The 12,643-nt window shown below is 36.5% G+C and overlaps 2 protein-coding genes across 2 annotated transcripts in view; one reads left to right on the forward strand and one right to left on the reverse strand.

Annotated features, from left to right (window-relative positions):
* LOC100618597 (olfactory receptor 56-like) overlaps positions 1-12,643 on the forward strand; it is a 93,772-nt gene that overhangs the window by 28,132 nt on the left and 52,997 nt on the right. The gene's annotated exons all lie outside the window — the stretch shown is intronic.
* Positions 7,171-8,130, reverse strand: LOC100019610 (olfactory receptor 56-like). Its single transcript, XM_001372370.2, has one exon. The coding sequence runs from the start codon at positions 8,128-8,130 to the stop codon at positions 7,171-7,173; it is 960 nt and encodes a 319-aa protein (XP_001372407.2).

Here is a 12,643-nt window from a genome sequence, read left to right on the forward strand (position 1 = left end):
TGTGTGCTTTGATATATTGATCCCTAGATATTTTATGCATGTTATAATTATTTGAAATAGGATTTCCCTTTCTATCATTGCCTCTTGGGTTTCATTATTATTACATGGAAATGCAGAAGATTTTTGAGGGTTTATTTTGTAGTCTACCTCTTTGTAAAACTGCACTTTTGGTACTAATGAGAGATGCCTTTTATCTCACAGTGTAGAAAGAAAGCTGAGCTTGGGACTAGCTGGCTGTACTGAAAGAAGGTTGTCACTTCAGGGCTAACAAAAAGAGAACACAAGTTGGCTGATTATCCTCATGTGCTACATGTCCTTCAGTAAGCACCTCTATTCTGGCAAGTCCTGCATGTAATTCAATTCTAAAATATTGCAAAATGAACCCAAACATGAATTATAAGAATTTGAGTGGTTTATTCAAATTCACATAACATTTTAGTGATTTAAAAATGGAGATTTGAACCCCAGACTTCAATTCCCAGAAGTCCTTGGTACAGAATTCCCTATAATCTCACCTGAGATCCCCACCGGGGCGAGATCAAAATTTGTATTTAAACTGGCTGTAACACCTACTTCGCTCTCTTCCTGTACTCAAAGATTAAAAGGATGTAGTGAGTAAACTAAGCGCAGGGGTTCTGAATTTTGCTAAATCAGCCATGGCACATGGTTTATTAATTTGTATCCTTGATTTCTAATAATCTTTAATAAACCTTATAAAAATAATATTTTTTAGTAGAGAAACTAATTTAACTGTTACAGTGACAGAATCTGAATTAGCCCTTCATGTAAGATTTCTATTTTAGTTCGGACCTACTACACAAATTACCTTAATTCCTTCTACTCAGATTTAAAATAAGTTGGCAGAACAAAGACCTAGGGAAAAGGTCAACAAGGGTGACATACAAGCAGATTTCAAATGGAACCCTGGCCCGAGTTCTTCTGGGCCCATTGCCATATTTCTCTAAAGTATGACATCTAACTTTCTGTTCATCTATAATATACTTTCAAAATGTAATGGCATTCAGGACAACCAATTGCATTTTTGACAATGCTTTGCAGAAACTATTCTCCACAATTCAAAAACAATCTCAAAAGTGAAATATTGAATTTGTCAATAAGCAGTCAGGTGGTTCAGCGGATAGAGCACCAGGCTTTGAGACAGGAGGTCCTGGGTTCTTATCAGTGTAACCTGGGGCAAATCACTTAACCCCAGTTGCCTAGCCCTTACCACATGTCTGCCTGGGAAACAACACTTAGTATCAAGTCTAAGACTCAAGAAGGTATGGGTTTTTAAAAATACTAATATGTAATGAGCATGGTACCATGTAGGTTTTTCTTTTTTTTTTTGATGTTTGCAAATCATTATTTAATTTTAACCTCATGAACAGTTAAAATATATATATATATATATATACATATATATATATGTATATATATATATATATATTGTAGGGGTATTATTTCCCCCACTTTATTGGATGAGGAACCTGAGGCCCAAAGAAATGAAATGATTTGCCTGTGTTCACCCAGCTAATAATTTCAAGCCAGTCTTCCTGACTAAGAGGCCAGGTTTTGACTGTAACAAGGCCTAAACCAGCCCATTTGCAGGTTAAAAAACAAGTGTTCTTCTATAGCCCTCCTAGTTATAATTTAGAGGCTCACAAAAATCAGAAGTGAATTATTTTCTGAGAATCTGTATTCTTATTTTTGGTTGTATTTCCTTAGTAGAAAGTAGGCTCTTTGGTTTCCTACCAAGGTAATTGAAAAGCTCATTTTGTTAACGTAGTCATTGATACATTGAGGGGTTGAAAAATTTCTAGATATGATGCTTCTAAGAAGAGAAGACTAAGAGGGTTTGTGGTAGGGCCAAATTGAGGCTGGCTACTCCCCCCAAGCTCTCATCCAATCAGCCAAAAAACATTTAAGTGCCTACTATTTTCAGGCACTATGCCAAGCATTGGGGATACAAAAGAGGCAAAGTCAGCCCCTGCCCTCAGGGACCTTTGTAAAAGTTAAAATTAAATCTCAATAATGATATTATATTTTAAGAGATTTATTAATGATCATTAGAAATCAAGGAATAAAGAAGATACAAAATAATGACCATATGCCCATGGCTGGTACAGAGAGCCGACCTGCAGCCCCTGCATATAAGGGATTATGATTTTGAGGAGGAGAAAGAAGCCAGAGAGAGGTTTAATAAATTGAGACAGACACACAGATCACATATGGTTATGAAAGGACACTTCTTCCTTTTATCTTCCTTTGTAGGGCATACAATGAAGGAAGATAAAAAATAACCAAGAATGCATGGAAAGTAGAATTCTTAGATAGGATTAGGAATCAGGTGTGAGGTGAGAAGGAAGAATAGAATAAAGAAAGAAGATTTTAGAGGCACAATGGAGCTCAATAGCAGGAGCCATCCATATGCCCAGCAGGCAGGTTGGAGAGAGAGAGAGAAGAAAGGAAGAAGAGAGAGAATGGTGTCCTTCCTGACTATTTATTGAGATAATGAGGTAAGAGGTACGTAATGCATATGTAACAGCACATAGTGTATTTACATTGGCTTGACATATCAATGACGTATAAGCTAGAGGCATGGTAAGTTCAGCCCGCTCTTTTCAAACTCCCAGAACAAAGACTGCATGGTCTGCTCATAAATCATGCATTGGAATGCTGTCTGAGCAGACCAGAGCTGAGCCCTCTGCGGCTCAGCCCAGAGATTCTTCCTGGAATCCTACAGCTGGTTAGCCATTTTTTTAGTCAGCCCCACTCACCACCACCATCAATGCTGATTCTACATCAGAGAGAGGGAGCTTCCAAAGCCCACACCCTTTATCCTCTGTCTATAGGAAGTATGTAATGACAGGAAGTCAGTGGGCTCTTGGGATATGTAGTTCTTTTTTAGGGTAACAGATTTTCAATCATACATTTCCCCCTGAGACCCGTGGAAGACTAGTCTCTCCAGTGGATCTTGTAAACATACCATCTTTGAAATTGCAATAATTTGAGGATAAGAGGAAAAGAGAACAAAACCAATAATTGCTAGGCACATTGACAAAAAGCCAGTTAGGGGGCAGTTCCCTTTTGGCATAAGAGTATACATTCAAATTAAATGTTCAATCAACCTTCAGTTCAATCAACCACATCAAAAGTTCATTCTGGACCTTCTTGATATAGCTTGTGGTCTGTGAAGACATCTTCATGGTGCCTTTTAAGAAGAGTTCATTTTCTGGATTTGGAGAGATAGCATGTTTCTTAACCTAAAATTACTCTAAAAAAGAATTTAAAATTTGCAATTTAAAATAATAATAATACATTCCCCCCTGAAGAGGGTGTTGAAAAACACAGGGATCACTTAGGGATGCATGGCTGAGTTATGAGGTATATGAATCAATTGGCAAGAGAAACAAAAAATATAAAAAAAATCCAAATTAAAAAAATAAGTTCTGGATGAAATATAGACGATCAAAGTCTTATGTGTAAAAATTCTAAGTAAAGAAAAATAAATCCATAACAGTCCCTTGAATCAGGGCCCAATTAAAATGATTTAAGCAATTATGCATTTACCCAATCAGTAGCCAGGACTATAGAAAGCTTGCCACACCATGAAAGACAGAGAAGGGACTAGATTATAGGAGCCAGGTAGGAGCCAGATTTGAAATACTTGGTAGAATGTGGGACAAGGAAGACCTGCCTTTAACACATGTTAAACAGCCGCAAACTTGAACCCCAAACAAATTCAAGTCCTCTTGTCTTGGCTCAAAATTTTCATGAATACCATTGGGATTGGTTGGTTTCTTTGACCTTGAGCTGGATAGGCACTATGCAGTTAGCTTTGTGCTTCTTTGGAACTGTATAATGGCTCTTTTTGTATTCTCTTGTCCTGGAATCAGACAGAATCATTAAGCAAAGTCCCATGATTCTTTTTAAAATAATCATTGGCATAATTTTTATAGTCACAAGCTTTGGGGGCATGCATTAACATTATAGGAAATATATTTTAAACTTATATTACTGCAAAATCAAAAAAGTTAAAGAATATCTTCTCGATGCTGGTGACATGTGCTTCAAATACAAAACGGAGAGAAAAAATAAAATTGAAATAGTATATTACACATGTTAGCAAAAACAATAATAAAAGAGTTTTAAAAACCAAAAATATATAGCTTACAATCATTGACACTCTGTCAGCTAAGGAAATGTAGAATACAAAGGTTTCTCACCAAAAATGAGATCCATCTCCTTGTCAAACCTGACCATGATCCACTGTGAGTACTAGCAAATGATTTTCACAAAGTAACAGTTTTTTTCTATAAAGAACAATAGTACAACATATAATGCACATTCAGAAAGTATCAAAATCCCCAAAATTATAATAGTCCATTTAATGACAATAGCAAACAAACACACTATCATATTTCATATAAGTTGCTGTATGACCAAAAGAAACCCCTATGAACTGAGGGATATTTGTCACAATTTTTACAGACGTAGGAAATCTTTCAACCTTGGCAAGTATATTTTTAAATAAAGTAAAACTTATTTGGGTCTAGAACATCACCAAGAAATCTAGATTGTTCTGGTGGAAGTAAATTAAACTGAAGAATTTTGCAGGAGCTCTTTTTGGCTTTTTGCTTCATAGAAATACCTTGGTAGGAACATTTCTTTGTTTCTCTACCTTTAATATAACATTCTTTAAAATATAAATATAAAAAACCTCATCCATTCAGAAACCACTAGTTAATTAAAATTATTTCTGAAGACCCCTTAATATTACAATTAAATTCTTATCTTATTAAATTCTCTAAAGGTTGTTAGCCAGGTTGAGTCCATCCATCATTTATGTGACAATTAACAAATGAAAAATGGAGGAAAAAAAGGCTGTTCATGGGCTTTTACAATATTTTGTTCAGTAGTCATAAGGGAAAGGTAAGAGAATATATTTACTAGTTAAAACACAGTAGATTAAAATGATTCAGTGTAACAGAACAGTATTGAATACATTTAATATATGAACTTAAAACAACAAAATTAAATCTTAAACAAAACAATAAGCAAAATACAACAAGATACAGAGGCTTTCATTTAAAAAAAATGGAGTCTGAAAAGGCTTAAAATTTCACCTCCAGACCCTTTAAAATTCCTTTTTTCTAAAATTCAGATCCCTATTGTCAGCACTGTGGTATCTCACATAGTGAGGGAGAACATGGGTTTTAGGAATATCAAACTGGGAAGGCCCAAATGGCAAAGGGTTGTAGGGGGATGAATTTCTCTCCTGAATCTCAGGCAAGATAATTGAAAGGATCAGTGGTAGAAAGAAAAAAAAATCCTAAAACTGGAAGCTGTTTTGAATAGGTAATGCAGTGTTCTTTAAGAGAATAGCCTTGATTGTAATCAATTTCCTGTTTGGAAGAGTTTCTTCCTTCTCCCTGTCCCCCCCTGAGGTAAAATGCTAGTTTCCCCCGAGGGAATTCGAAGGCTAATCATTGCCTAAGGAAAAAACCACACCCTTTTTTTTTTACCATCTGCTCTGAGAAGGGACTCCAAGGACTCCTAGCTTCTTGGTGGCACCAATCATCCCTGCAGAGGTAGCAACAGCGATCAGGGTCCAGGTGGAGGCTGATTTAGGAATGGAGCTGGAGATCAGGAGGAGGATTTCTGGAGGCCAGGGGCTAGCCTGGGTGAGTGATTTGGGTTCAGAAGATCAGGAGGAAATAGTATCAGCAATGCCAGATTCAGCAGCAATGAGGAATGAAGGAGGAACGAGGAATGAAGGACTCAAGCAGTTGGGGGAGAGAAGCAGTTTATTTCTTCTTTGCCAAGAGTCCTCCCAATAAAAATAGCCCAGACAGTAGGGAGAGCAATCAACTGAGCAAAAAGTAGTAAAAGAAAAACAGCAGCTCCAAAGAGAGTTGGAGTTTGCGAGGGTGGGTGGGGTGGGCAAAAAGCCTTGGCAAGAGAAATGTGGCTTAAAAAAAATTTATGTAGGCTATCTTAAAAATTTGAGAAGGCTCTTCTCTCACTAGTGCTTGCCATCAATGTAAAAGTTAAAATTAAATCTCAATAATAATATTATATTTTAAGAGATTTATTAATGATCATTAGAAATCAAAGAATAAAGAAGACACAAAATAAAGACCACATGCCCATGGCTGGTTAGTCATTTTTTTAGTCAACCCCACTCACCACCATCAATGCTGATTCTACATGTAGTTTTAAGTAATTCTTTTTATTAAAATGAACTTATCTTTGAATAATTATCCAGTTGTTTTAATTGAACATTATTTTTCTCAACCTGATTATAGGTTTGACACTTTATTCCTTTTTTTTCTCATCTCTTCTCTGAAGCCATCTTCACTAAAGTTCCTCATGAGTGAATATGGGTGAAGTGTTAAAGTTCATGGAAGGGAGGACATAGAGATAAAACAGAGACACAGAGACTCAGAGTTTGAGCATAAAGTAAGTTTGACAGCTAAGAGTTAGCTCTCATGGAAAAGAGATGCCTCTTAGTCTGACATACTGATTTTTTATTGGGGTAACAACAAGAAAGGGGAAAGAGAAATTGATAATCAAACTGTGATCAGACAAATTAACATTATGAGGTAATCATAAGATACAGCCCTTGGATCCTAAGATAATACCTAAGGCATCTAAGCTTGTCTGATACAAATGTTAAATGATTATTATTGACAAAACAGAGACAGAGATAACTGGCCAGTATTTTGGAGTATATAGCCTCAGGGATGGGTTGTAATTTCACAAGGTTACAGTCTTAATTTGAACTCAAGGGCATAGCTGGTAAATGAGTATATTACTCATAAGTGTGGTATTTTGAGTACCTCTATAATATTTTCATGATTTTATACATGCCTGGACTGCTACATTCTCCCACCCCTAGAACTCCTTGTGACTTCTTAGAAGAATGAACAAGATTCAGATGATGATTGTCACAAAATATGAAATAACATCAGAATTGAATCTTTTCCACAAAAATCTAAAATATATCTCACAAGTTCAGTCCTGTGATACATGTAGCCTAAGATCTGGTATGTGACAAGGGCACCAGGGTTTGTGGGAAGTTAAGGTAGTTTTCTTACATGATTTCAACATCATATAGTTAAGTATTCCAACACTCTTAAATAACCCAGGGATATTCCCTACCTCTAATCAGACTACCTGAACTGTCTCATTGCGACATAGCCTGATCTTTCCCAGAAGTTTCCCCAGAGCGCCCATTACATCCTTATTTCTTAAACTATAGATGAAAGGGTTCAAAGTAGGAATAAAGAATGTGTAGAAGGCAGCCACAGTTTTGTCTACCCCAGGCGAACGATGGGAATGGGGCACCATGTAGATAGAGATCACTGTCCCATAAAAGAGTATGACTACTGCTAAGTGGGAGGAACAGGTGGAAAAAGCCTTCTTCTTGCCTTTTGTTGAAGTCATTTGGAGTACAGCCACCAATATCTGGGCATAAGAAGCAAGAATGATGAGAAAAGGGATCAAAAGCATCCCCACACAGCACACATACATGACTGTCTCAAAGGTTGTTGTGTCGGCACAAGCCAGGGCCAGGACAGCAGGAACTTCACAGAAAAAATGATCAATCACACGAAGTCCACAGAAGGGAAATGTTAATGTCACTAAGCCCTGGATCAGCCCATCCAAAACACCCAAAAGCCATGAAGTAGCTGCCATTAACCAACAAACACAGTTCGTCATGATTGTAGGATATCTCAAAGGCTTGGTGATAGCCACATAGCGGTCATAGGCCATGAAGGCCAGAAGAAAGCACTCACCACCACCTAGAGTGAGGAAAAAGAATATCTGGAAGCCACAGCCCACAAAGGAAATGGATTTCCTGCCAGACAAAAAATTGGTAGCCATCTTAGGTACTGTGGTACATGCCAACAACATGTCCATGAAAGAGAGCTGGCCCAAAAAGAAATACATGGGGGTATGGAGTTGGACTTCTACATATATTAGGAAGACCATAAGGCCATTACTCAAAAGGGTAAGAAGGAAGCTAATAAAAGCCAAAGAAAAGAGGAAATAATGAAGTTCACTGGTGTTAAAAAGGCCAAGAAGAAAGAAGTCAGTTTTAGATGTCTGGTTGCCCAAGTTCATGACTTTCACATAGGACCTGTAAAAATGAAAAGAGTTCCCAATGTTTCCAGGAGTCAGACCATCTACAACATTAACGTTAAGCCTCTAACTCAGGAGTAGTTTAAAGTTTAATCCACCCATTTATTCATTCAATGAACATGAAGTGGGGCACTTCATAGAGTGAGTTTGAACACCCAGAATTTCAATTGTTGGAACTGTGATTTATTAATAGAAACAAATAAAGAATCTACAAGCTTGGACAGACTTCCCTAGTGGAAGCTGCCTGGGACTAACATTATGGGATAGTTTATATAGGCTACAAGATACAAAGTTATTTCCTTTCACAAATAGGTTCTTATTTGACAATCAAACAAACCTTATCACCAATGTGAGGTCAGTGATGAGGGGACAATCCTCAGATTTATTTAGGGGTTGTTTATCTTCGTGTACTTAATCACTTAGCCTTGTTAGCCATCTTGCATTCCATCCGGACCTCTTTGATATTCCTGAAATTCCTTTGTTTCCTGCCCTTCCTAATTCTCATCCCCAAGCTAAGTAGAGCTTGGTCTGCTGCCTGCATAAGCAGCTTGATCTCCTGGGGGGAGGGAAGCTGGGTCTGTTCCCTAAAAATGCAGGCAGGAATTGATCTGCTTTATCTACTTCAATTTTATTATCCTCCCCTTTTGGGACTACTTCAAAAATTTATTGAACATCTGTTATATGCAAAAAAAAAATGCGTTTGGTACTATGAGAAATACAAAAACGAATAAGACACAATTCTTGTCTTTAAGAAACTTATAAAAGCAGAATCACAGAATCTGAGAAACAAAGGGGAATTTAGAGACTGTCAAACAAAAACCTCCTTCCTCAACTCTCATTTTACAATAGAGGAAAAGCAAAGTTAGGGAAAAGAAAACAAGTATACATAGAACTTAGGGAAGTCAGGTGAATCTATTGATAGAGCATTGGGCTTGGAATCAGGAAGACTTATCTTCATGAGTTCAAATCCAGCCTCAGACACTTAATGGCTGTGTGACCCTAGGCAAGTTACTTAACCTTGTTAATAACCAAGAATACACAGAATATCAGGAAGGATGTGATCGGTTTCACTAGAGAAATGTAAACAGAATTCTATGGGTATTTAGAAGAGGTTTGATATGGTTAGAGATCAATAAGCAAGCTTATTTCTACTTCTACTTTAATTTACAGGCTTTATTACCAATATGATATGGTGAAGATAAGGGAGTAGTCAAAAATGATTTTGAGGTTTTATGCGTGAATGAAGGGAGAAAAGGTAGAAAAATGGGGGAAGAGGGGGGTGGCATCTTTCATTTTTTCAAGAGATTAAAAGAAATTATAGTTTCCTATGATGACCTCAAAAATGTTTCTAACTCATAGCTTCAGTATATATAGTGGGCACTCATTCATTATTGTAAACATAGCACAAAAGGGAAGAGGAAGGGCAGATAAAAGGAATAATCATTTATAAAAGCATCTAGTATGTGCTAGGCATAGAGCTAAGCCCTTTACAAAGACTATCATTTGATCCTCATAATGACCCTGTGTAGTAAATGCTATTTTTATCCCCATTTTACAGTTAAGGAAACTGAGGCAAATGGAAGTGAAGTTATTTGCTCAGGATCACAGAACTAGTTCATGTCTGGCTAAAATATGAATTTGAACACAGGTCTTCTTGATCTCAAGCTCAGACACTCTATCTACTACACTACCAACTGCCTTAAAAGAACAGAAAATACATTACCTGCTCTGGTACTGTTCCTAGTACAAAGGAAGTATCACAACCTGCATAAATGGAGAGACAATTTCTCTGACATCTGACTTTGATCCCTTTATTGGCATTTTTCTCAATTGAATGAAGAGGAAGGAGTTTTGATAGAAAGTAAAGGAAGGGATCAACAACAAATTTTATGAACTAGAAATGCATATCTTCTTTAGGCAACTCTTCTTCAAGAATATGTTATTGACTTACACAATGTATCACTTAATTTTTTACTCTTAAACTACTGTAAACTCTTCAAAGGCCAGCCTGTTACAGTGTTGAAAATACAATAGGTGATCAAGAAATATTTGATCAATTGATTTCATAGAAAAAAGGAAAATGGAGATGTAAATCAATTAGTCAAGTACTTTTTATGCATCGAATACTTCTGGATTCTTTGCTAAATGCTGGAGACACAAAGACAAAAAAGCAGAGACAGAAACAGATCCTACTTCCATGGAATGAAGTTTGAATCACATGAATTCCTCTTTCTCCTCCCAATGTATTCCATGATCCTTTGGATGCCACATTTCCTCATTGAAACTCAAATGAACCCCTAGAAATGTCCTAAAAATTCATTCATTCAACAAGATTTTAAGTACCTACTATATAATTGTCAACATGGAATCTAGAAACCCCAAACTTGTAGTCTAGTAAGATCTGATGAATCCTAAGTTTTAGGACCAGCTTGTAAGTTGGAGACCCCAAAGCTTGTACTTGTTCCTGTGAGAATCCACCCTGAAGGGAATCTCAGGCTAGCAGTTTCAGACTGAATAATGGACCTTAAGGTAAATAAGACAATCCACTTTAGGTGGGGGCTAAACCCAAGCTGAGTAGTAGTAGGTAGTGTGCTTGATAGCCGAAGGTCTCAAATTTAATCCTTGGAAGGAGGGTGTGATATACTGGCATAATGCCTTGCTCATAATAAGTACTTAATAAATGCTTATTGATTAAAGAATAGAGTCATCACAATTATCTGGAGTTGGACAAGATAATAGATAAGAAATTATACATTTTGTTATTTATAATATATAGTTTTTTATAACAAAGTTAATAAATAAACAGTAGAAGCAGAATATACTTCAGGTCATTTTACCATTTCATAGAAAATATTAAAGAAAGGAGCCAATCAATTATTTAGAAAACTAAATAACAATATGGTTAATAGGAGATTTACAATTATACCTAATGCTATGTTGCTGTTCAGTCATTTCACTTGGGTCTGGCTCTTCTTTCCCCAATTTGGGCCTTTGCCATGTCCTTCTCCAGCTCCTTTTATAGATGAAGAAATGGAGGCAAGCAGGGTTCATTGATTTGCCCAGGGTCACACAGCTGATAAGTGTCTGAGGTTACACTATCTATCAGGTCTTTCTCACTCCAGGTGGGTCACTCTATCCACTCTATCCACTGCAACCCCTAGCTGCCCACCTAATATCATACACCAAAATAAATTCCACCAAAAATTTTTATAGAAATTAAAAGTCATTTTAAAAAGAAACTATAAAAAGAGAAAATAGAATTACTATAACAAATGTGGAAGCAAAATAAGCTCAATTTTCAAACAAATAGAGGTAATTATAGAAGATAAGGTTATAGAATTTGTTTAAAATGAATGATAAAGGCAAAAAGTGAAGGAATTCAGACATAAGAGCCCTGAGAGTTATGAATATGTAGTCAAAATTTTGCTGATTCCTATAAACAAAGAAAGGCTTAGGATCAATGTTGGCAAGATTTGTTTGCAAAGGCAAATTTCTTGTTGTGACGAAATATTTAATAATTCACAAGATTGATTTATACTGAATCCTTCTATCAGAGAAATTGGCTTGTGGATGAAATTATCTGGCTAAGGAATTGAACTTCTCTTAACTTTTGGGAGATGTCACATAGCCCTTAGGTTTCCTGCAGAAAAGAGGAGCCTCTTAGACGGCAAAAAATTCCTAAAGAACAAAAATGTTTCTAACCCTTAGATGAGAAGTCCAATGAACAGATAAGGTCAGGAAGATACCTGAATAGGTTAAAAGCCAGTTCTTCCAGGAAGAAGGTTTCACATAGGAAGATAAGTTTTTAATCAACAACTTTTTAGGAAGCAAATTCCTTTCCCACAAAACTTGTTAACATTTGTAAGGATTTTGTAGTCCTATGTGAAAGTATTTGTTGTCTCCTTTGTTTGGCGAATTCACTGAACTCTCATTGACCTATTTACATTTAAATATACTCCTAGAGCTGCTAAGAACCCAAGCAGTTTTGCCTTAAGCTGCTCTCCAAATACTCTGTGTTTCTATGTATTTTTTTTTCTATGAGTCCCTAATCTCTGATTTAGGCCTTCGTTTTTCAGTCCTCAACTTCCCTCCACAGGTCAGAAGAATCTACTCCTGTTTTGCTAACAGCTAGTCTGTAGCAAAAAGTAACAGATTTTTAACCTCATTAATATTTGAGGAAATGTCCATGAAAATATACATTGCCCAGTGCTACTACATACATCAAATTATCAGAAATAAATAAATAATGAATGAATGAATAAGCACAAAAAAAATCAGTGAGACTAAGGCACGGAAAGGGAAAATATAATAAACTCATATGCTCCTAATTCGACTAAACCTTCGTGCATTGTTTCTTTAAGAAAAAAAAAAAACTTATCCTGTGACCCTGCAGTACATTAAGATTGATAGGAGGGGGCAGCAGATAGGTGGCTCAGTGGATTGAGAGACAGGCCTAAAAATGGGACATCCTGAATTCAAATTTGATCTCAGACAC

Source organism: Monodelphis domestica, chromosome 2, assembly GCF_027887165.1.
Source record: "Monodelphis domestica isolate mMonDom1 chromosome 2, mMonDom1.pri, whole genome shotgun sequence".
In the NCBI taxonomy this organism is placed as follows: Eukaryota; Metazoa; Chordata; class Mammalia; order Didelphimorphia; family Didelphidae; genus Monodelphis; species Monodelphis domestica.